At 41.6% G+C, this 21,856-nt stretch overlaps 1 protein-coding gene across 1 annotated transcript in view; it reads right to left on the bottom strand.

The window, feature by feature from the left end:
• The window catches only part of ITPR2 (inositol 1,4,5-trisphosphate receptor type 2), a 482,328-nt gene that overhangs the window by 39,469 nt on the left and 421,003 nt on the right, over nucleotides 1–21,856 (bottom strand). Inside the window, exons 54-55 of the mRNA XM_044915443.1 lie at nucleotides 21,001–21,166; nucleotides 9,943–10,103 (exon numbers count right to left, since the gene is read on the bottom strand). Of these exons, the coding sequence (XP_044771378.1) occupies nucleotides 9,943–10,103; nucleotides 21,001–21,166 (327 nt within the window). The remainder of the gene's footprint in view (nucleotides 1–9,942; nucleotides 10,104–21,000; nucleotides 21,167–21,856) is intronic.

Raw genomic sequence — 21,856 nt, 5'->3', positions numbered from 1 at the left:
TGATATTATTATCATCATCATCATTGGTTATTATTAGTGTTAATTAATGGTTATACCTCTTTATCTTTTAGCCTAAGGGCATGCTTTTTCTGATTTACTCACTATATGTAGCATCCCTTGATTAGCCTTGTCCTAATCTGTAACGTCATGTATCATGTGTTCTCTAGTGAATTAATAAATACGTATACTCATTTAATAAATCTTTATTGAGTATCTACTATATACCAGGCACTGTTCTATGCTCCCGAGGCATCCTAGTGAACAAAAAAAGACTGAAATCTTATCTTTGTGATAGTTTATCTTTTCTAGTGGACTGTCCACTTTAGACTTCTCACCAGAATTCCCATGTATTCAGTTTCTTATTGGTCATATGCACTTGGAAACCCAAGCTGGACCTAGGCACTTGGATACTATGAGGCACACTGAGATTATCACATTTCTTCAACTTACTCCTGTGGAACCCCAATGATTTAGGTTGAGCCACCACCTTCCCCTCGCCTTCAGTAAATCCTCTACCTATATCTTTTCACATCTACCATTTCCTCTCAATCCCCAGTGGCATTTCATATCAGCTGTCATCACGATTACTGGGTAATGAACTCATTCTACCCGTTCTTTTTCTTGCTCCCGGATGGTCCCGTTGTATCCATTTCTTACTCTGCCACGGAACATGCTTTCTAAAATACACATCTCACCATATCTCTTTTTGGTTTAAGAGCTCTGAAGGGCTTCCTTTTGCTTTCAGGATAAAGTAAAGACTCCCAAGCAAGAGGCCCTTGTGATCTGGCTCCTGGTGGCTGCTTTACCTCCTGTTCCCCTGCTTAGCCCCACTTTTTCTCTGGACAGGCCCAACAGCTCCCTCCACCTGCTCCGTCCTCATTTCCCTGACTTACTCAAGCATCTGGCATGACCTTAGGAAGCCTCCCTTCCCAGGCTGTCCATTCCATGGCAGGCTCCACCACTGCACCGAGCCATCACCTCTCCTTTGTTGGAGTTCTCTGTCTCCTGGATTTCACCAAAGCTTCCTGAAGGAAGCTCGACCTTGAACCCTAGGCAGCCCAGCGATTGGAGCGCAGTAAGCACTCAGCCAGTGTTTGTTTGATGAAGAAACCTTTCACCAATGGGAGATAATTTATTGGCCTGCATTTTTAAGGCATTTTACATCGTACCTCAACTACTGCAGCTGAGAGACTAAGAATTCTAATTCCTTAAAATATCGGAGACATCCTTTCATCCTTCCAAAGATGTCTTTTGGTTTTGGGTTTTTTCCCTACCTTTTCTCCAACACTTGACTTACATAATAATTGATCTTAGTCAAGTTTTGCCTGATTCTTCAGTAGATGAAGCACAGCTAAAAGTAAAAATCATAGCCATTGGCCCCAGAAAAATTTGTAGCTGGGTCCTGGTTCAAGCACTGATTTGCCGAGCACCTTTGGATAAGTAATGAACTTCTCTAAGCCTCAGTTGCCATAAAGTGGGTATAATTAAATAACATGCAAAGCTGCTGGCACAGATCATAAATTTGGTTTCCTTTCTTCTTGGCTATGCACACTTTCCCTTTAAGATACACACCTTGTCTGGAATATATTCCCCTCCATTTCTTCTGTCGAAATCCTTTTCAAGGTCCAATTCTCCTCATAATCTTCTCTGTGCTACTGTCCCCAGTCCCTTCAGCCACAAAGACCTGTCCTGTCATCTGAGCTCCAGTGGTTCCATGTCTTATTCATTCTGCCCAACAAATCTATACTGAGTACCTACTGTGTGCTGGGTGTGAATTTAGGTGCTGGGAATACAGCAGTGATCAAACCAGGTGTGTAAATGCTGAAGTCATAGTGGAGAGGAATTAACACATCAGTAAGTATAAAAACAATACTAGGTTCAGATTAATATAGGTGCTCGAAAGGGTGACAGGAGAGAAGTAACTGGAATGGGGGTGTCCAGGAAGGTGCCGGCATGGAAAGAGTTAGGAACAGCAACTGCAAAGAGCGGGCACCTCCATGCCAAGGCCCTGGCCAGGGAAGATGTGTGAATTTCCCAGAAAAGGGCCAACATGGTTGAACTGTAGATGGCTAAGGAAGGTGGAATGAGGTGAGACTGGTGAAGTAGGCTGGGCCCAGGTGGTCTGAGGGGCCACGGGAAAGAGTCTTATTCCAAGCACCACTGAAAGGTTTCAGGCAGGGGCATAACTGTCATTTGAGATTTCTCCAGATGCTGTGTGTTGATATGTCTACTTTACCTCTCACCAGAGGTATTTGTGCTATAGTTTCCAGTGACGGTAGCTGTCTTTTCTGTCAAATTGTGGTTCTGTGAGGCCAGTGACCAAGTTTTATTCTTGTTTTGATTGGTGCCTTGTGCGCAGTGCTCCCTGGCAAATCCTTGCCAAATTAAATTGAAATATTCTGCAGCCTCTGTCTTTCTGGCCTGCAGTTGTAATAATTGTAATTGCAATACTTCGAATCACCGTAGGAAGCTTGCAGTTGCCAACCAGCTCTGAACGAGTATATTTTTCCTATTTGAATTCCTCTCAGGCCTTCCTGCAACTGTAGGGCTGTCAGCTGACTTCCTGTCTCCCGGCCAGGTCCACTCCCTGCCCTGGACTGAATGTGTATAGTTCCCCTCCCCCGGTCTGCAGAGCACGAGGCCTGCTGCTGGGGGTGCTGGGTGTAGCCGGCCTGGCCTGCTCTCAAAGGAAGCACGGCTTCTAGCTTTGGACACCCCACGGCATCAGATAATAACAGAGCATTCAGTGGCCATTTGCATGTGCCGGGCACATTACAGACACAGCGTACCTTTCCGCTGGCTGTGCAACTTTGGGCGAGTCATCAGTGTTCTCTAAGCCTGCTTCCTCAGGGGCAGAATGGCGACAGTTCTAGCAGAGTGCCTCCCAGGGTTGTCCCAGGGCCGTAAAAGAGATCACACGTGTCAGACACTTAGCACAGCACCTGGCACAGAGTCAGCACTCATCAAATGTCAGTTACATTAGCAGTGGTGCTGTTAGTGCACATGAGTTTATTTCGTCCTCATAGCAACTCTGCAAGGGAAGCCTTCTATCCAGGGCCAACATTTAGCTGGTGCACGGAGATACGACTGTGCTGGTTGCTAAGACCATGGCAATATTTCTTAGTTGCCAAATTAGCCACTGTCCCAGCCCTCCAAAGACTCCCTCTCCCCCTAGCACCCTGCAGCCTTCTCTGCCCAGGTGTTTTCCCTGGGACCCTGGAATCCTTGCTTCCCCCCACCCCGCCCCCAATCCAGCAACCACAGGGACAGGGACAGGGCCCCGGACAGCAGGAGGCCTCCCAGATCCAGCCACACTCAGCCAGTTCTATTCTGAGTGCTGACTGGCTGGTTGTACTTGCTTCATTGATGGGTAAGGCGAAGTGAAGAGGGGAAAGTCACCCATCGTGTAAATGGAAATCCTAAGAAGTCAAACTTCAGAATCTATTACCTAGGCTTACTCCTTTACACTGAGCTTCTCCTCAGCACTGATTAGAAACACTAAACAAAAGCCAGTTTTTGGCTTTTTGAACTTGGAGAACTATCCCCTGGCTGCCAGCAGATTCAGTGTTGAAGAGTTCAGGAAGTAGTCAATGAGACCTGCCTGCTCTCGACTCTATTCCCCATTGCATTCCCCTCCACGAAGCTCATTTAAACACGATTTGGCCCCAGTCCTTTATCCTCACTTCCAGCACTGAGGACAGAGTCTGAGATGAAGACTCTGTGTACAGCCACCCTTAAGTAAGTAAGAAGTAGTACTTACCATTTTTATCTCTATTTTTACAAACTAAAAAGAAGATGAGAACGAGGTTAAATGTGGTAACTCATAGATATTATATATGAATACGAAATAAGGAATTAGAATAATGTAGAGGATAGACCCCACAATGACAATGAAATCCAGAGTTGAGAAGTGAAAAGGATCCCTCTTAAATTGAAGACACCTGTCTGGACTTAAAATATGGAAAGCAAAGGTGGTGTCTCCTTCAACGTATACGTTTACTTCTTAATTGTGCATCCTGAGCTGCAAAGACCCCCGTGGTTTGTCTCGAAATGTAAACATTTTTAACAGTGTCTTATGAAGTTCTAAAGTCGTAGGTTTTAAAGATTGAGCAGTTACATAATTGGCTTAATTAGATCCAATTACATAATTGGCATAAATTAGAAACAATAGAATCAGAACATATAATTTCATAGTTATGACACATAACAATAATGCAGAAATTAAGTCGGCAAATGGTGCTAACGGAGGAGGGGCGCATACAAATCCTGGAAGACTTGATGTCTTTCGTGAGCCCAAACATCTCCCCCTCCAACAGTTACTGCTCAAAACCTGGGTTAACTATAAACAAGATTGATTCTGAGTTCTAGACATGGAAAACATCTGGAAAATTGTTAGTTCTTTTCCTCTGTTCTGGAGCTAGAGTAATGGGTGACTAGATTTCTATCTCATTGAAAGGACCATCCCTCTCTTTCTGAAGTCTCAATAGATTATTGCAAGGAAGAATTTATTCTTTAGGGTGAGTTCCGCTGTACAAGCCTCCACTGCACATGCGCACCCCTCTGCCAGGACAGCAGCCTCAGGCCCTCTCCTGAGATGTGGGCAGGAATGTAGGGGGACTGGGTTTGAGAAACACGGCAAGAGGGGATTAAATTGCCTTGGCTCTCAAATCAGCCACACGATTTCTAATACTGCATTCATTATACTTGGTTCAGGTGGCCTAACCCTTCCTGCTGCATCTTTATCTTCCAATTTTAAAAGAGGGGAAAAGATGACATTTGACTAATGAGAAATTCATGTTCTGAACTCCTGCAGCTATTTTCGTATATCTTTCTGTAAGTTATGTCCAACGACCAGAGGGCTAAGAAAAAAACCATTCATTTGTTAATTTACTCGTTATTTTATTATTCATTCAATAAATGTGTTGAGCTTCCTGGGGGAAAGAGACTATTTCTTACTTATCCTTCTGTATCAAACCCATAAAGAGCTGCTAGGAGACAGGGAGCACTCACTGTTTATCAAATTGCTTTTAAGGCTTATTACAGATATTACCTGCCCTGCTATTACAAAGAACAAAGGGCTTCGCTGTTCCTGGTTGTGGCCTTCAAGAAACTCACAACTCTTTTTTTGTGTCAAGACAATTATTATGTTAACCAAAGCCTGAGTTAAATTGTCCTAGCGGACATCGCCATAATACTGGGACACTAGACAGGAGTCAAGTAAATAGAAGAGCTTAAAAGTACCCTGTACTAAAAATGAGCAAATGACCCCCGAAAACCTATGGTGCTGGGGGGGGTGGCCTGCCAGGGTCTCAGTGGCAGCCCAGGATGGCGGAGCCCACGGGGAAGGTGGCAGGTCTCTGAATGGGCACAATAGCTCTCTTATAGGCACCTCTGGTTTTGATCCTGCTGTTTGCCAAATTAAGTTATAAATATCCCCAAAGGCCCCAACCCTATCTCAGCAAACGAACACTGAAAATCTGAAAATGTCCTCAAAATGTTAGAGAAACGTCTAAAAGCCTTGGGCATTTTTTCTAATGATCTCAATTTTGTTTGTTCCTTCTCACTCATCATCCTTTGGGTAATGGGAGAAGCAAAAGGGCTTAGTGATGCTCAAAGGCCATTACTAGTACAGGCTGGAGGATTTGTCCTCTTATACCCTTTCCTCCAGTTTATTGGATTCCCTTGCATGATTTTTACTTTCCAAAGCATGGGCCTCCCTTTTTCCTTCTCACTTTCTGTTCCCAATAAATACAAGCTCAAAATATCAATTCCCTTACCAAAAATGAGGATTTGCTTGCCAGGGGAAAATATATTCCCCAAATACCTTGATCAACTCACATCTCCCCTAACAATATCCCAGGAGAAACTCTGTGTTCGTTCAGATACTCAGACAGCGGCTGATAATCAAACAGCTTAGTTTGGCGTCTGAAGGCAAGGGAAGGAAGATTTCAATTTCTCTTCATATTTCGGAGTCTTGATCCTATTACTGGATGGATGTAGAGGCACAAGTATATTTCCTTAGATTCTAACCTCTAGAAATCAACTTATTTACAATGTATGATTTAATGCATATTGATATAAATACTCCGTATTGACCTAGTAATAAAGTTGAAGCATTGGAGGTGAAAAAAAAATATACTGAGGAGAGAAACATCCCCCAAACTTGTTATATTCTCATTTTCCTCATGTCACCATAAAGAAGGAGGCACTTCCGGGGCACCTGAGTGGCTCAGTTGGTTAAGCAGCTGCCTTCGGCTCAGGTCATGATCCCAGGGTTCTGGGATCGAGCCCCGCATCGGGCTCCCTGCTCATCAGGGAGCCTGCTTCTTCCTCTCCCTCTGCCTGCCTCTCTGCCTACTTGTGCTTTCTATCTCTCTGTCAAATAAATAAATAAATAAATAATCTTTAAAAAAAAAAAAAAAGGAAGGAGGCACTTCCTAAGGGTCTCAAAGTACAAATCAGATATACTTAAACAGTGTAGTAGAAGTTCTACTGATAAACAAGCACTTAAATCAACCTGGTAAATGAACTATTTTTAAGGAGCAAAAATAAAAGTGGTAGGAAAATGTCTGTGAGGTTTCCTTCCAAACTGTTATGAGTAGTTGCCTCTGGGTTGGAGAGAGGAAATATATAGTCTTTGAATTGAGTCGTAGACTTGCTTCAACTTGCTGTGTGCTCAAAATCTCAATCTCTCTTTCTCCTTCTCTCTGAGGATCAGGATTACAAAGCCATAATCTCCACAGAGCTTGGAGTAACAGATTTTCTAAATTGGGTTCATTAGATACAGATTTTTTGAAATGTTCCAAAAAGGCTATTCCAGTAAGTGAGCACTCTTCTGTGTAAATGACTTTTTGTTTCCATGTCCTGAGCTTAATAATTTCCCTCTTCCTTCTCCTGGCCATTGAAATTCAGAAACAGTGCTTGTTTTCTTGGCCATGCCCTGCTTGGATGAGAATGAGATAGTTCGTATTGGAATAAGCTGGTGAGTGCTCCTCCCTCCTGTCACGGTTCTGGAGAGAGGTGATGGAATGGGATCGGCAGAAACATGGGTAAGTACAGGGATCCTTAAAAATTCAAGTACAAGGGCTTGGCAAAATGCTAGTTTTCATGTTAAGGTGAAAGATGGGTCTTATGGTAAAGGCCACCTGGTGATTTCCTTATTACAAAACCCAAAGGCTCTGTTTGGCCAGTCTCTTCTTCATGGTCTCTCTGCAGCAATTAATGCTGTTGAAACTCTTGGCATTGTGAGGCTCATCTCTTGGCTTTTGACACACTCCACATCCTAGTTCTCTTTCTGCCCCTTTTATTGTCTTCCTTTCTACTTATTTTACTTGTCTTTGTTCTTTTTCCTGAATGGGGGATCCCCCAGGTTCTGTCTTGGGCTTTCTCTTCCTTTCTCTCTTTACACATTCTCCCTTCTCCCATCTCTCCATAATATGATGACTTCAACTGTCACTTCATGTGGACAGTCACAGTAAAAACTGTCAGCTACCGAGTACCTTCACTGCTAGCCACGTTTAACGTATTATCTCACTGATCTCACACCAATTTTCTTCCTTTTGGATGAGGAGGCAGAGGCCCTGATAGGTTCAAAGATTGCCCAAGATATTCTAGACCACACAGCAAGTAAGTGACAGAGCTAAGGTCTGAGGCCAGATCTTTCTGGCTCGAAGGTTCATGCTGTTGTCACTACCCTGTCCCTCCTAATTTATGACTCAGCTTCTAGTCTCATTTTGAAATCAACAAGTGTTCTTCTATGAGCAGCCTCTCCTCTTGCAGAAGTCCTTCTGAAACCGATGCACCACCTTTCTCCCAATGACCAGGCTCACAGCGTCAGGTGTCTTGGGCTCATCTTGTAGTCTACCGCCTCTCCTGATCCTCCCTACCCCGAATCTCATCAACTGCCAAATACCACCTCTGATTTCATCTTTCCCCTCTCCCAACCAGCCTATGCACCATGGCCTGACTACTGTTCTAGGCCACATCATTCCCGTAGTGAAATCCTTCAGTGGCTCCCCATTCCTGATGAAATGCTATCCCAAACTGACACTTACCACTCAAAAGTCCAATCTATTTTCTCTATCCTCTCTCTCAGAGTTCCTTTACAAGTGGACTATGTGCCAGTGAAACTGGGCCAATGTCCGCCCGAATGTCTGAGTGTTCCATCTCTATGCCTTTGTTCAGGCTTCTCCCTCTTACAGGAACTCACTCTTAATGCAACAGACACCCCCAATCTACACAAATCCCACCCTGTCTGATATACTGCCCCCCAACACACACACACACACACACACACACACACACACAATTCCCTTCCACCACCTCTTTGTTGGGTGTCACTCTACATGTTTAAGCCTTCGCAGATTTTCATTTGTTCCACTCTTGGGGAACTTAGCCTATTTTACTTTTGGCTTGTTATTCTCCTCTCCCTTTTATTAAGCTCTAAATTCCTTGGCAGAGAAGGAATGTGTCAGACTCTTCAGTGTATTCCCCCAAATCTTTTAGTCCAAGGGATGCAATAGATGCCCAGTAAATATGTATTCATTAAATTGACTCAAACTTTGATAAAATATAGCAATGTGAAGTTGCATTTTAAACATAATGCTCTACATGTTTCTTCCCCAGCAAGCAGATGCAAAATATTTCACATAGATAGTCCCCGAACATCTTGAGATCAAGAATGTATAAATAACGACTATGAGTGCCTATATTCAAACCGATTACCTTTTTTCCTAATGCAGAAGGGAGAGAGGGCGGAAAAGGAAACATGGAGAAAAAAGAAACAATGTTAGGTTCTGCCCACTGTCACATAAGGAATGACAACTTCATAGTAAGATACAAACCTCTAATCACATAGAACAACTTATAGTAGCATGCAAGTCAAAAAGAAAAAAACATGAAAAATGCTCAGCAATAAAAATTCAGTTTACATGAAGCCCTCCTGTGACATATAAATATTGTCAGGTAAGATAAATTACTGCAATGTTAACTTGCACTTATTAATATGTTACCCGCCAAACATATTCTTTGGTTGCTCCATCTACTGTAGTTTATGTCTTCCCACGTGCATGACCAGCTTCCAGAAAGAGGGACACACAGCCACTGTCACCTGGCTCTCCTGAAGCTTCAGCATTGGTGCTTACTAAATGTTACCCTTGGGACCAGGCAGCGAGGAGGATCATGACTCTTCTAAAGCCTCACTCTCAAATAGTTTTATAAGAAGATTTTTGAGAAAAAAATTCCAACATACAGCTATGTTTATTATAAGAATACAAGAATTTATATCGGATGCAGTAATACTCACTAAATGTGTATCATGATACACTAACGCTGTAACTTTGACTTCTCTTTAAGCCACTTAGTTTTAATCTTCTGTAAAACAGAAGAAAGTCCAAGTCATGGACAACCATAGCCTTTGCTACTGATCTTAATGAGGAGTTAGTTATAAGCAAGTAGGTATGGCAGAATCAGTGCCAATCATTACCAACACCCCAAACTATATATAGCTTGGAAACCAGTGTTCTCTCATTGAGATCAAACATTATACTTTTCCCAAACACGGTTCAATTTCTTAAACTCCTGATCTCTGAAATCCAAGAATTTCTTAAAGTATGACTCTTCTGTTCATATTTGCCAATGGGAAAGTTCCAGATATGGGGAACTGAGATATCAGCAATGACACGAGGGCAGAAGATGACAGATGTGGCTGAGATGGTGCTATTCACTGCACAGAGAATTCTTCAGTAAATATCATCTGTGCACTTGAGACTTAGATTTGGTTTCTATAACCAAGAAGTCCAACGATTTAGCCAGTATGAGGATTCTTCATTGATTGACAGTCCTATTTAGAAGTTAACACAATGACTGGGAGAAGGTAGGGTAGAGAAGGGGAAAGCATACAACTGCAACCTCGTCAAAGGTTCAAATGCTCTCATCACTCACCACGATCATTTGAGCCACATAACTTTCAGGTCCAGTGTATTCAGTTGGGTCTTTAACCTTCACCAGGACTAGGAAGTACAGATAATGCCACATATTGTGTTCTGACTTGATGTGCTCCTCAAATGAAACCGTTTTATTATCAAACTTGTCCCTCTCAAGTCCTGCAAAACACAGAAGACACAATGTATGTAATTTGTCATTTAATCAGCACTTACTTCTTAGCATAAAAACAAAACATCACAATTACGTGAATAAAGGCTTTCCGTGAGTGTGCCAATTTAGAATGTTATGATTAAAAACAGCACAGTACACAAGACCTCCAGAAAAAAGGCCATAGCTTGTAGATTTCTTCCAAACTAACATTCTCCCCCCTCCATCCCCTATCCAGTGGATCCTTGGAGATGTGTGGTCCTGTTATCGTTGTAAAATTTGCAGATAATTTTAAATATAGCCATGTCAAAACTGTCCAATTAAACTGGACCACAAATCTAAGAAAAAGTAAAAATGATTGTGCAATAAAAGTCACGCTTGTTAATCAGGACATAAAAAATAAAAGTTATTTTATCCAGGAACTTGGGTAAAAAGAGGAGAGGCAGCTGAGAGAGTCATCTTGAAAACCATTTGTAATCAGCACAGGGCAAGCCAGCGTCCATAGTGATCTTTGCTCCGAGTGCAGTAGGGCTCCAGCCCTTTAGACTACTGTGCCTGGAATTTTAAGGAGGAGATGGTCTTTTCAATATCCAGAGCAGATTTTCAGCTGCTGGAAGGACACTGAGGAGAGGTTCTGCATAGTAAGATTCTTTTCTCTCAAGGGTTGAAGGGTGGATGAAAGAAAATGAATGGAGATGAAGAAAAACATCTATGGAAAAATGAATTCAATTGCCAAGTAAAATGGGATGTTGGGATTCAGTCTGGTTTTGCAGTTCAGATACTGGAGAAGAAACTAGGAAATTGAATTCCAATCCTGGCTATTCTTTTCTAAGCATAATTTAAAAAAGCCATTCAGGCATGAAGAAGACTCTTTAAATAATAAGATATGAAGTACAATAAGTAAAAAGAAAAAAATCTGTCCCTAGTGGAAGGGTGACCTTTTAAATTATATTATTGGATATTTTAATGGAAAATACCATAAAATTAGCTGGCTGATGGTGATGCCTCATCTTATTTGACCCATCATCAGCTCGGCATGGCCCAAATAAAATCCATACTCTTCCCCCAAACTGCTCCACCCACAGTCCTCCTCTTCATTCCATGGCAACTCTAGTCTTCCAGTTGTTCAAGCCAAAAACCGAGGAGTCATCCTCAAATCCTTTCTCTCACCCATATCCAATTCATGTTGAAATTCTCTTGGCTCTACCTTCAACATATACGTGGAATCTGGTCCCTTCTCACAGCCTCCACAGCCGCCGTGCTTATCTGAGCCTTCATCATCTCTCACCTGGACTACTGCAATTGCCTCCCAGGCCCCCCTGTTTCCACTTCAACTCTCTGTGGCCTATACTCGACACAGCAGCCACTGAGATACTTCAAAACCCAAGGTAGGATGGTGTCTCTCCTCTGTTCCAAACCCTGTGGTGGTTCTCCACCAACTCAACATAAAGATCAAAGGCCTTACAATGGCTTATGAGTAGGGTTGCCAGATAAAATATAGGATGCTCAGGTGAGACCAAGTTAAGTTTGAGGTTCAGATAAATAATGACCAGTTGTTGAGTATAAGTAGGTCCCATGTGGTATCTATTTGCTAAAGTGTAAGTGATTTAGCCCTATAGCCTCGCTGACCTTGTCTCTTACTCTCCTCCCCCTTGCGAGCTCTCATCCAGCCATACTGGGCTCCTTGTTGCTCGCATGCAGACTCCTGCTTCAGGGCCTTTGGACTGGTTGCTTCTTCTGTCCACAGCGCTCTTCTCTCTGGTGTCTCTCTAACTTGCTCACCTTTAAGCTTTTGCTCAAATCTCACCTTGTCCATGTGGCTTAACTTGATCACCCTATTTAGTCCTACAACCTGCCCCTTCCCTTTTGCCAACAGCCTCAATCACTCTTTCTCTTTTATCCTCTTTTTCCTAGAGTGCTTATCACCTCCTAACAAAATGAACATAGCCACAACAAAGGTGTTAAACTGGACCACAAGTCTAAGATAAAGAGGTAAAAATGATTGTGCGAGAAAAAGCCTGCCTGCTAATTAGTACAGAAGAAAGGAATGCCATTTTATCTAGGAACTTAGATAAGAACTTATTATGTTTATTATTTATTGTGTGTTCAGGAGCAGATATATTTGTCTCTTTTCTTCACCAACGGTCCTATAGCTAACCTGGGTGTCCGGTTTATAGTCAGCCCTGAATACGGTATTTATGGAATGAATTAAGAATATTTCACTAATAAAATGTTATTCCACATGGGTGACTATAATCAAAAACAGATTAATAACAAATCTTGGTGGTGATGTGGATGGACTGGAGCCCTCATACTCTGCTGGTGGGAATGTGAAAGAGTACAGCTACTTTAGAAAACAGTTTGGCAGCTCCTCAAAAGGTTAAACATAGAGTGACCATATGACCCAGCAAGTCCACTTGTAGGTACCTAACCCAAAGAACAGAAAACACATGTCCACACAAAAGCTAGGGCATGAATGTGCACAATAGCATTATTCCTAAGAGCCAAAAAGTAGAAACAGTCCAAATGTTCATCAATGAATGAAAAGATAAACAAAATATATCATATCATACAATGGAATTTTCAGCCATACAAAGGATGAAGCACTGATGTGTGCTACACCATGAATCTCGAAAACATCATACTAAGTAAAAGAAGCAGGCCCCAGAAGGCCACATATTATACGGTCCCATTTATGTAAAATGTCCAGGGGAGGCAAATCTGTAGAGACAGAAAGTAGATCAACGGTTGCCTAGGGCTGAGGAGGAGGAAAGGTTGGGGGTGGAGGGTTGGTGGGTGATGGTTAACAGGTATGAGGTTTCTTTTGGGGGCAATGAAAATGTTCTAAAATTGATTGTGATGATGGATGCACAACTCTGAATATATACTAAGAACCACTGAATTGTAGACTTTAAATGGGTGAGTTGTAGGGTATATAAATTATATCTCAATAGAACACTTAAAAAGAGAGAGAGAGAGAGACTGTTAAAGTAGATTTCCCCAGAATTCAGTTCAAACAATTACCTTTCTGTTGCAAGGTACATAGGGCTATAAAAATAATGTGTCTACTATCAATTAATCTGTAATATGGTAGAGAAAACAGATAGCTTGCACTATATCCTGAAGTGGTATAAACTGCCAAGGAAGCACAGAGGAGGACAAAATGAATTGTGACAAGGTACATTTTAAAAGGTTTAAAAGATGTGTAAAGCTTTAAGTGTCTAGCCTTGAAATAGGATTATGGCAAGTGGAAAAGAGATAAATGGTAATAAAAGCTAGCTAATTTTTATTGAGCACCTATTTGTGCTGACAACAGAAAGATGTTTAATTATGCTCTTATAATTACAATAATCCAATCTGACCTTTCAGCATGTGAGGAAAGAGATTCAGAGGAATTCAATAAATTGCTCAAGTTAACACCTCTCGTTAGTGGAGAAGTCGGTCGGTATATAAACAAAAAAATTTCTAGCTCAAAAGCCATGTTCTTTGGCCTTCTAGGTAAAGGAAGTGGCAGGGCAAAGCTACAGATGAAAGTAGATCACCTGTTTGGGGGAGCGTCAATTCCTCCGAAGGGAACATTTGGAAATGAAGATGTAATGGTACATTTGGCACAAACCATGAAGAGTTTTATTTTTTTTTAAACTGTGAAGAGCTTTAAATGAAAAGCTATGGAAACTGCACTTTATCCAGAAGGCCTTTGAGTGGAGACTAGCCTGTTTAGAGTTGTGCTTCAGGTAACTTCCTGTGGTGGGATTTAGAGGAAGACTGGGAATAGAGGCTAAGAGTGGGGAGACTGGGGGACTAGGGCGGTGGGGGATGTAAAAGCAGGGAACTGGTTGTCTTTCATCTTCATTGGTTCTTGCTCTCTAAGCTTTGTCAGCCATTCCCACGGTTTCAGCCATGACTGTGCTGGTGATGTGGCCCCAGCACTGACCTTTCTTCTCGACTTCAGTTTCTATTTCCAGCTGTCTGCTGGGTAAATCCCCTTGGCTCGCTTATGGGCATGTCATCAAAAATTTGTTTCTTTAGCTCTTCTTTACCTCTCTTAATGAAGTCCTTGTCAACCAGGGAACTTGAAGTCATCCTTGGACTCATACTCTGACAATGTACTCTGTGCACATTTCTTAGAGCGACTCTGACTTTCTCGCCATTCTCCAAACAAACCGTGTCCTTGGAAAATTCTATGCCTCCACCTCCTCTCTTTCCTGCCTTATAGGTATTCCTTCTTCAAGACCTAGCTCAACTACCACTGACTTGCACAGACACAAACAGTTAGTGGATCCTCCCTGTGCCCATAACACTTTGCTATGAAAATTTATCTATTTCTATCTTAGCCTCTACCACTTTATTGTCTGGTTTATTTTTGTATTAGCAGCACCTGGCATAGTATCTGGAAAACAGTAGGCATTCAGCTAACATTGACAGAATAATTGAAAAAAAAAGAAGAAGAGGGAGAGATTGAAGAGAAGTTTTTGGATGAAAATTTAAGAGGGCTTGATGTCCAATTAGAGGGACAGATTTAGGAGGAATCAAGAATGACCCTACAATTCTTGACCTGAATGACTGAATTTATGGTAATATCAGTACAGTAAGGAAAAACCAAAGAAGGAAGAGACTTTAGAGGGAAGATACATTTGACTGGGGATGTGCTGAATTTGTGATGCCTATAGAACAACCAGTGTTGGGCTGTTAGGTCCAAAGCTAGAAATTTTAAACAGAGACGTCAAGGTGTAAATATACTAATTCAAGGATAAGTGACATAAACAATGAAAGCCAGGGTATTGGAGGAGATGACCAAGGCAGAAAGAAAGGAAGGATAAGAGGAACTCTGTGCGCTCAACACAAAGGTTTCAGAAAAAATAAGACGGTACCTATGTTGTGTTTCCCACAAAGTATGACTAAGGTGAGGACACTCACTCACCCATTACCATACCTCTTCTCAGCTGTATTTTTCTGCATAGCCCTTAGCATCATACCTTCTATGTGTGCTGGGAAATGAGCTCCATGATGGCAGTAAATTTTGTCTATTTTGTTTACTGCAGTACCCTGGTATATAGTAGATACTCAGTAAGTAACTGTTGAACAAATAAAGTATAAATGACCTTGATGCACAAGTACAGATAAAGAACTAATATACTAAGAGAAGAACACACTGCCCCTCTCTGTCAGTATAGCCTTTATCTCCTATTAAATCACCTAGAAAGATCTTCCATTCTAGGCACCTGACTACCATCAATCCTTTCTCCATTTTGGTATTTTTGTCACACTGGTCTGTCAACATCTCCTTCTGGCTGGATTTTCAGCCTCTGGTAACTCAAAATTAATAATTAAAATGGATACCAGCGCCAATTTGTTCCTATGCTTACTGCTTCAGCTCTGTCATCTGCTAATCATCACCCCATCGTGACCACCTTCTGGATCATTAGCAATTGTTCTCTGAGTCATAATTCTCAAACATCTGGTCATTGCCTTCAAGGCAAGGAACATCCCATCTGCTCTCATTGCCTGTCACAGAATCTACCTCCCCCTCTGTTGTTACTATGGGTGTCACGTGGTACGTGTGGTACTGGAGCCAATTCTCTCCTACTGTGGAGAGTCTCTCCTCTGTTGTTTGATACGATATCCCTCTTTGGATCACAGCTTAACACCCAACTCTTACAGGAACCGTTTATCAATTGATCACCACTATTTTATAGCTACTAGTACAACCCCCAAGTGTCCCAACTGTCTAGATCATTCTTGTAATTAAGTTCTTTTAACATATATGGGATGTACTAGATCTTATATGTGGTAAGCAATTCCAGGAACGCACGCATATCTAGATATACATTATGATAATGCTTCTCACATATTTCTGCTAAAGGTCCTTTGAGGGCAGGGAGTAGAGAAACTTTATGCTGCTGAGGTCACAGGGGTGAGCAGCTATAAGCGCCTGGGATTACTTTTCAATTTAAAAAAAAAATTCTGTTTTATTTTAAATGTTCACATTAAATTTGTTTTACTTTAAAAATTTATTTTACTTTATAGCATACTGTTTGTTCTAATGTAAAAAATACTATTAAAATTTACTCTTATGTTAAATTACCTAAATGGTCTTTCAGATTTTTGAATAAATGTGAAGCTTCTGTACGATAGACCATGTTGATCTAATATCTCCTCCTATGCCTCCTGATTTATCACCCTATAGCTCTGTGGTAATGTGTATGCTACCGAAACAATACCCTGAATGTGACAAAATTTAAAATAACTTGGAATTGGTACACCCAGGTTTTTTGTCTGCCGTATATATCAGTCTAGTACTTACCCAATTTATCTTCCTTTTGTAGGTTATAAGCCACATAAACATAGAGATGATATTAATTCAAGCTGATTTATTGAATAGTCATTCATTAAGCAAATATTTATGAATGGTCCTCAATACATACTAAGGAATCATAAAAAAAATAAGTATCTTTTTTTTTTTTAAATATTTTATTTATTTGACAGAGAGAGAGACAGCGAGAGAGGGAACACAAGCAGGGGAGTGGGAGAGGGAGAAGCAGGCTTCCCACTGAGCAGGGATCCCAGGACCCTGGGATCATGACCTGAGCTGAAGGCAGACGCTTAACGACTGAGCCACCCAGGCGCCCCAAAAAATAAGTATCTTAAAGAAGGGAAACTAATGTGCATTGAGGGCTTACTCAGCTAAGCATTGAGCTAGGAATTTTGATACACATGATCTCAATTATACTCACTAAAACAGCAAAAGATGGCATTATATTCCCCATTTTCCAGATGAGGGAATAATAGTTCAAGGTGAAAAGGAAACTTGGCCAAGATCACATATCCAGGATATGAAACCAGTGTGTTTACTTAACCATAAAGTCCATGCCCTTTCTACGATGTGACAGTGTATAGCATCTGACAGAGATAAGACAACAAAAAATAAGTACGGTACCATACTGCTAAGTGTGATGTGAGCAATTTAGGAGCAGACATGTTTGCTGCTGGTTAGTGAAATCTGATAAGTCTTCATGGAATAATGGCATTAGAGCTGGCCTTAGAGAGAGGGTTGGAGTTGAACAGCTTAGGCGTTTGGGCATTTCAAATGGAAACACCGTAACTGAGAACACGTGGAGAGTCTCTAAGTTGAAGATGAGTAATGTAGTTGGGCTGGAAGTTGATCTATAAAGAGGGGAACATTGGGTGAAAAGGTGGGCAAAAAAGGGAGCTTGATTATGGAGCACATTATGTGCCAGGAAATTTGGAATTTTAGAGTTACAGACTATGCAATGCTATTGATAGACTTTTGAGTAAGGAAATGATGAAATCAAACTGGAAAAATTAGTCTGGCAGCATTGAGCAGAACATTTTGGGGTGTGAGCCAAGGTGAGCCTGAAAACCCAAGGTGTGGCTTGCGGGATGTGTGGAAGGAAGTGAGTGAGATGGGGAACACAGATTCATTAGCACATGGTAACTAGTGCACCTCGAACAGGAAAAAGGAGATGCTAAAAATGATGGAGAAGCTCCCAGCCTAGAAAACTGAAGGCCCAGTGGGATGTCGTCAATGGCAATATAGAGATCAGGATAAACTGCTAGGTCAGAAGAAGAAGATGGAAAGGCAAGCGGCACTGATTTTCAGACATGGTAGATGTGGCTGCCAAAAGTCATGCCTGCATAGGTGTCCATCAACAACTGAAAACAAAGGACAAAAGCCTGGAAAGAGGTTGGAGCTGTGGTTGCACATTTGACAATAATAAAATCCGAACCGTTTATCCAGTGGTTGGGAGAAGACTTGTGATAGAACGAGAAAATGAGCGATCCAAGGCAGAAGAAAAGGTCAGCAGGAACATAATGGGGAGAGTTAAGAAAAACATTCAATCTGGTGATGAGGGTTATTGTGATGTTTTAAGGAATTTATAAGTTATAGGTTTTTTTAAGTAACTGTGAAAGCCAAAGAGAATTTTGACAGCAAAGGGAAAGCCTAGAGGAGCAGGAATGGTACTTAAGCGATGGGCTTGCTTTGCTGTTCATCTTTCTTGTTAGAATGTCGGGGGAAGGATCACGGCCTCAAATGAGGCTCACATCTAACTGATACATTCTTCCAAAGAACCCTTTCTTCCAAGGTTGCACGCTGACATAATAGTTACTATGATTGTGAAGGGAAGGACTTAGAGGAAGCACTATAAAAGCAAGACCATGAGACACACACAAAGATTTTCAAGGGCAGCATGTCTTTTCCTCCACAGAACTCACTCTTCCATACAATGCCTCTCTTCCCCAAACCGCTGAATGATTGTACGATATCTTCCTTGGCCCCATCCCAATCTTGCTTCCCTCCATCTAGTCTAGATATATAAAGAAAGACTCTTCTTTCTGCCTCATTTCCTTCTGGTAAATCTCCCCCAGCATTGTGTAACTTATCCTCATGGAAAGTACTCCATCTTTATTCTGAATCACCTGAATGAGAAATCCAAAGGCTCTATTTGGCATAATATGTTACTGGCCTTCTCTGCTTTGAAATAGTTGATAATCAATCACTTTCTTTCCAAGGCTGTGTCCTCCCCTCATATCCATATGACACAAATTCTTGGTTCTCCTCACACCATTCTGACTGGAAAGATCTATGTGTGTGTGCGTGCATTGACCCTGTTTCTCTCAGCTCTTCAGTGCTGATATTTCCCACTTTAAACCCCATTTTCTTCTCTTCCCCCTCTGAAGTCTTCCCCATGCTCTGGCTTTGGCTACCACACACAGACGGAGGATTCCCCAATAACTGTCTCTAGTGCAGACTCATTCTCTGAGGCTCAGACCCATGCTGACCTCTGTGCTGGGTGTGGCCCACTGGGGTGTTGAGTACACACTGCAATTTCAGTATTTCCAAAGCCAAACTCAGCATATTCCTCTCCAAATCTTTTCTTCTTTTCTTCTCAAACTCAACAGTTGGTACTACCACCCACCCACACACCCAACTATCTTTCATATTCATTCCTAACCACTGAGATTTTAAAAGTCTGTCTCTAAGTATTCCATGACCCTGTCCTGTACCCTTAATACTGCACCCTAACTTTCCTGCATTGAAGTTTTGTTACCTTTCACTTGGACTATGTCCCCTGAAAAACAACTTCTGTAGCTGCCCCATTGCTCTAAAACAAAAATTAGACCCTGTACTCTTCTACTTAAATTCTTTAATGGTTCAGCATCCTCTGTAAGTCTACAGGACAAAGTCCAAGTCTTTTAACATAAAAGGCCATGTTCTGGTGAACCTCTTCTTGGGGCATAGACTGCACTGAAATTCATGCTCCAGCAACACTGAGCTCCTTATAGTAACTGAAGACTCCCATTGTGCTGTTCTTCCCTTCATGCCTGTTCTTATGCTGGTCACTCTGCTTCTACCCACTTAATTTTTTTAAAGATTTTATTTATTTATGTGAGAGAGAGAGAGCACGAGTAGGGGGAAGGGTAGAGGGGAGAAGCAGATTCCCCACTGACGTGAAGTGGGGCTTGATCCCAGGACCCCGGGATCATGACCTGAGTCGAAGGCAGATGCTTAACCTACTGAGCCACCCAGGCGCCCTGCTTCTACTCACTTTAATATGACTAGCTACCTTCTATCTTTTACCATCAGTTCAGTGACCATCTCTTCTAAAAGCCTTTCTTGACTCTTTCTTGCTTGCCCCCACCACAACCTGAAGGGGTATAACAGCCTGTGAACTTCTCTATCATGTCTCTTAACACACTAGATAGCAGTGATACTTATTGTGTTTGTATTCCACACTAGATTGTAAACACCCTGAAGAAGGGCATGTCCAACTCATGTTTGTTTCCTTGGAATACAGTTCATTGTTACAGGTTAGTACTTGGTACACCTCTGAGTGTTGAAGGAATGCTGGAAAGGTTTGGGAGACCCATTGAAGAGAATGAGACAATTGACAAAAGGTGAATCAAGGAGGGAATGGGATTTATTGAGGGCTCAATTTGAGTTATATAGAATAATGTTGTAGTGAAGCCCTTATGCTTGTTATGTGACTTTAACCAAAAGATTCTTCAGCTCAACATGGTGAAATAGATGGTGAGGATAACCTGGACTTAGTGAATATTCAAAGAGAAAGAAGAACTCTAGGATGCTAGGTCAGCTACAGAGACTACCAAAGGGCTGAAATACATTGAGAAGAGGGTAGAGCAAAAGGGAATGATGAGGGCAAGGAGAGAGTTGGGTCAGTCTGAGAGCTAACAATGGGCAAAGGGGAAGAGAGTGTGGTGTGTGTGTGTGTGTGTGTGTGAGAGAGAGAGAGATGAAAAACTGAGAGAAGTACAGTCAGTGAATAGAAGTTCAAGCTGCTAGAGAAATCATCTGTGGATTCATAATCCAACAAAATAAAATAAAAATCATTCTGTCATTTAATCAATATGTTATTGTGATTAAAAATCTGTTTGCCAGTTGGTGTAACCTTTTGAAATTTTGCAACACATTCTACAGTCAGAGAGTCATACAAATTGCAGAAATAATGACAAGATAGCTTTCGGATATAATTCTTCTATCTATTTCTGGAAGCAGAGAACCCTAGTCTAATGTTCGGTTACATAATTTTTGTCCAGCTTTCATTTTAAAATTATTTTTCCCAGGGTGCCTGGGTGGCTCAGTTGGTTAAGTGACTGCCTTCAGCTCAGGTCATGATCCTGGAGTCCCGGGATCGAGTCCCGCATCGGGCTCCCTGCTCAGCGGGGAGTCTGCTTCTCCCTCTGACCCTCCTCCCTCTCATGCTCTCTGTCTCTCATTCTCTCGCTTCCAAATAAATACATTCTTAAAAAAAAAAAAACCACAAATTAAAATTATTTTTCCCAAAGCATGACAAATAAAAATCACTCTAGCCCCTCCTTCCTCCTGGATAGTTTCTTCACCTATTTTAGTATCCTGAGAACACTTACCACAGATGAAGCAAGTTGTCTTTAGAATTTCTTCTTTTTTCTGTTTTTCACTTCTGAGATCAGCAAAAGTATCAATGATAACACCAAAAATCAAGTTAAGGACAATAATGATGACAATGAAATAAAAAAGAAGGTCATACACCACTCGGGCAGCAAACAAGGGCTCCTGAAATAAAAATTTAAAAAAAATGTATATGTATACATATTTTCAAGGTACGTTGATTTGACATACAGTCTAGCATAGAGAATATATTTAATAAAGGTTTGCTGAATGAGTATAAATAGTGCTCCAAGTTGGAAAAAATAAGACCCACTTTCTGTCTTCATTTTCTTTCCTTTAAGTGTTGTGAGATAAACCTCACATCTGTTCCCAGAGCCCCTTCCATTCTCCAGGACTTATGCCCTCCCATCAATGGGGAACGTACCTTTTATTAAAAACCACTGTACTGTATCATTCTGCTAAACGCATTTTGGCACATTGGGATCCCATCCCAGAAGCTGCACGAAAGGTAGACAAGTAGCAATTCCCAAGGTCAGCAATTAGGGAGCTGAGAAGGACCTAATGCCTAATCAATTTCCAGAGTAGGTTTTGTTCTTGGCCTTATAGGGTCAAGTACAGACAGCTCCAGCTTACTTCTACCTGATGGGCAGTATTAAAACACACATTAGAGATGCTGCAATCCAGCCATTTCATAGATGAGGAACCATCAGATGAACTGACAATATGCCACAGCTGGCTTATTGCAGAACTCAGATTTCTCAAGCCTTCAGCCTGGCGCTCGAGCTTTTGCAGCTAATGAGAAATTTTTTAGCCTTGCCATTTTAATATATGAAATCATTTTAGAATTTGTTCAAA

The sequence above is a fragment of the Neomonachus schauinslandi genome, chromosome 5, assembly GCF_002201575.2.
Source record: "Neomonachus schauinslandi chromosome 5, ASM220157v2, whole genome shotgun sequence".
NCBI classification, from domain to species: domain Eukaryota; kingdom Metazoa; phylum Chordata; class Mammalia; order Carnivora; family Phocidae; genus Neomonachus; species Neomonachus schauinslandi.
This window is presented reverse-complemented; position numbering and strand designations above follow the sequence as displayed.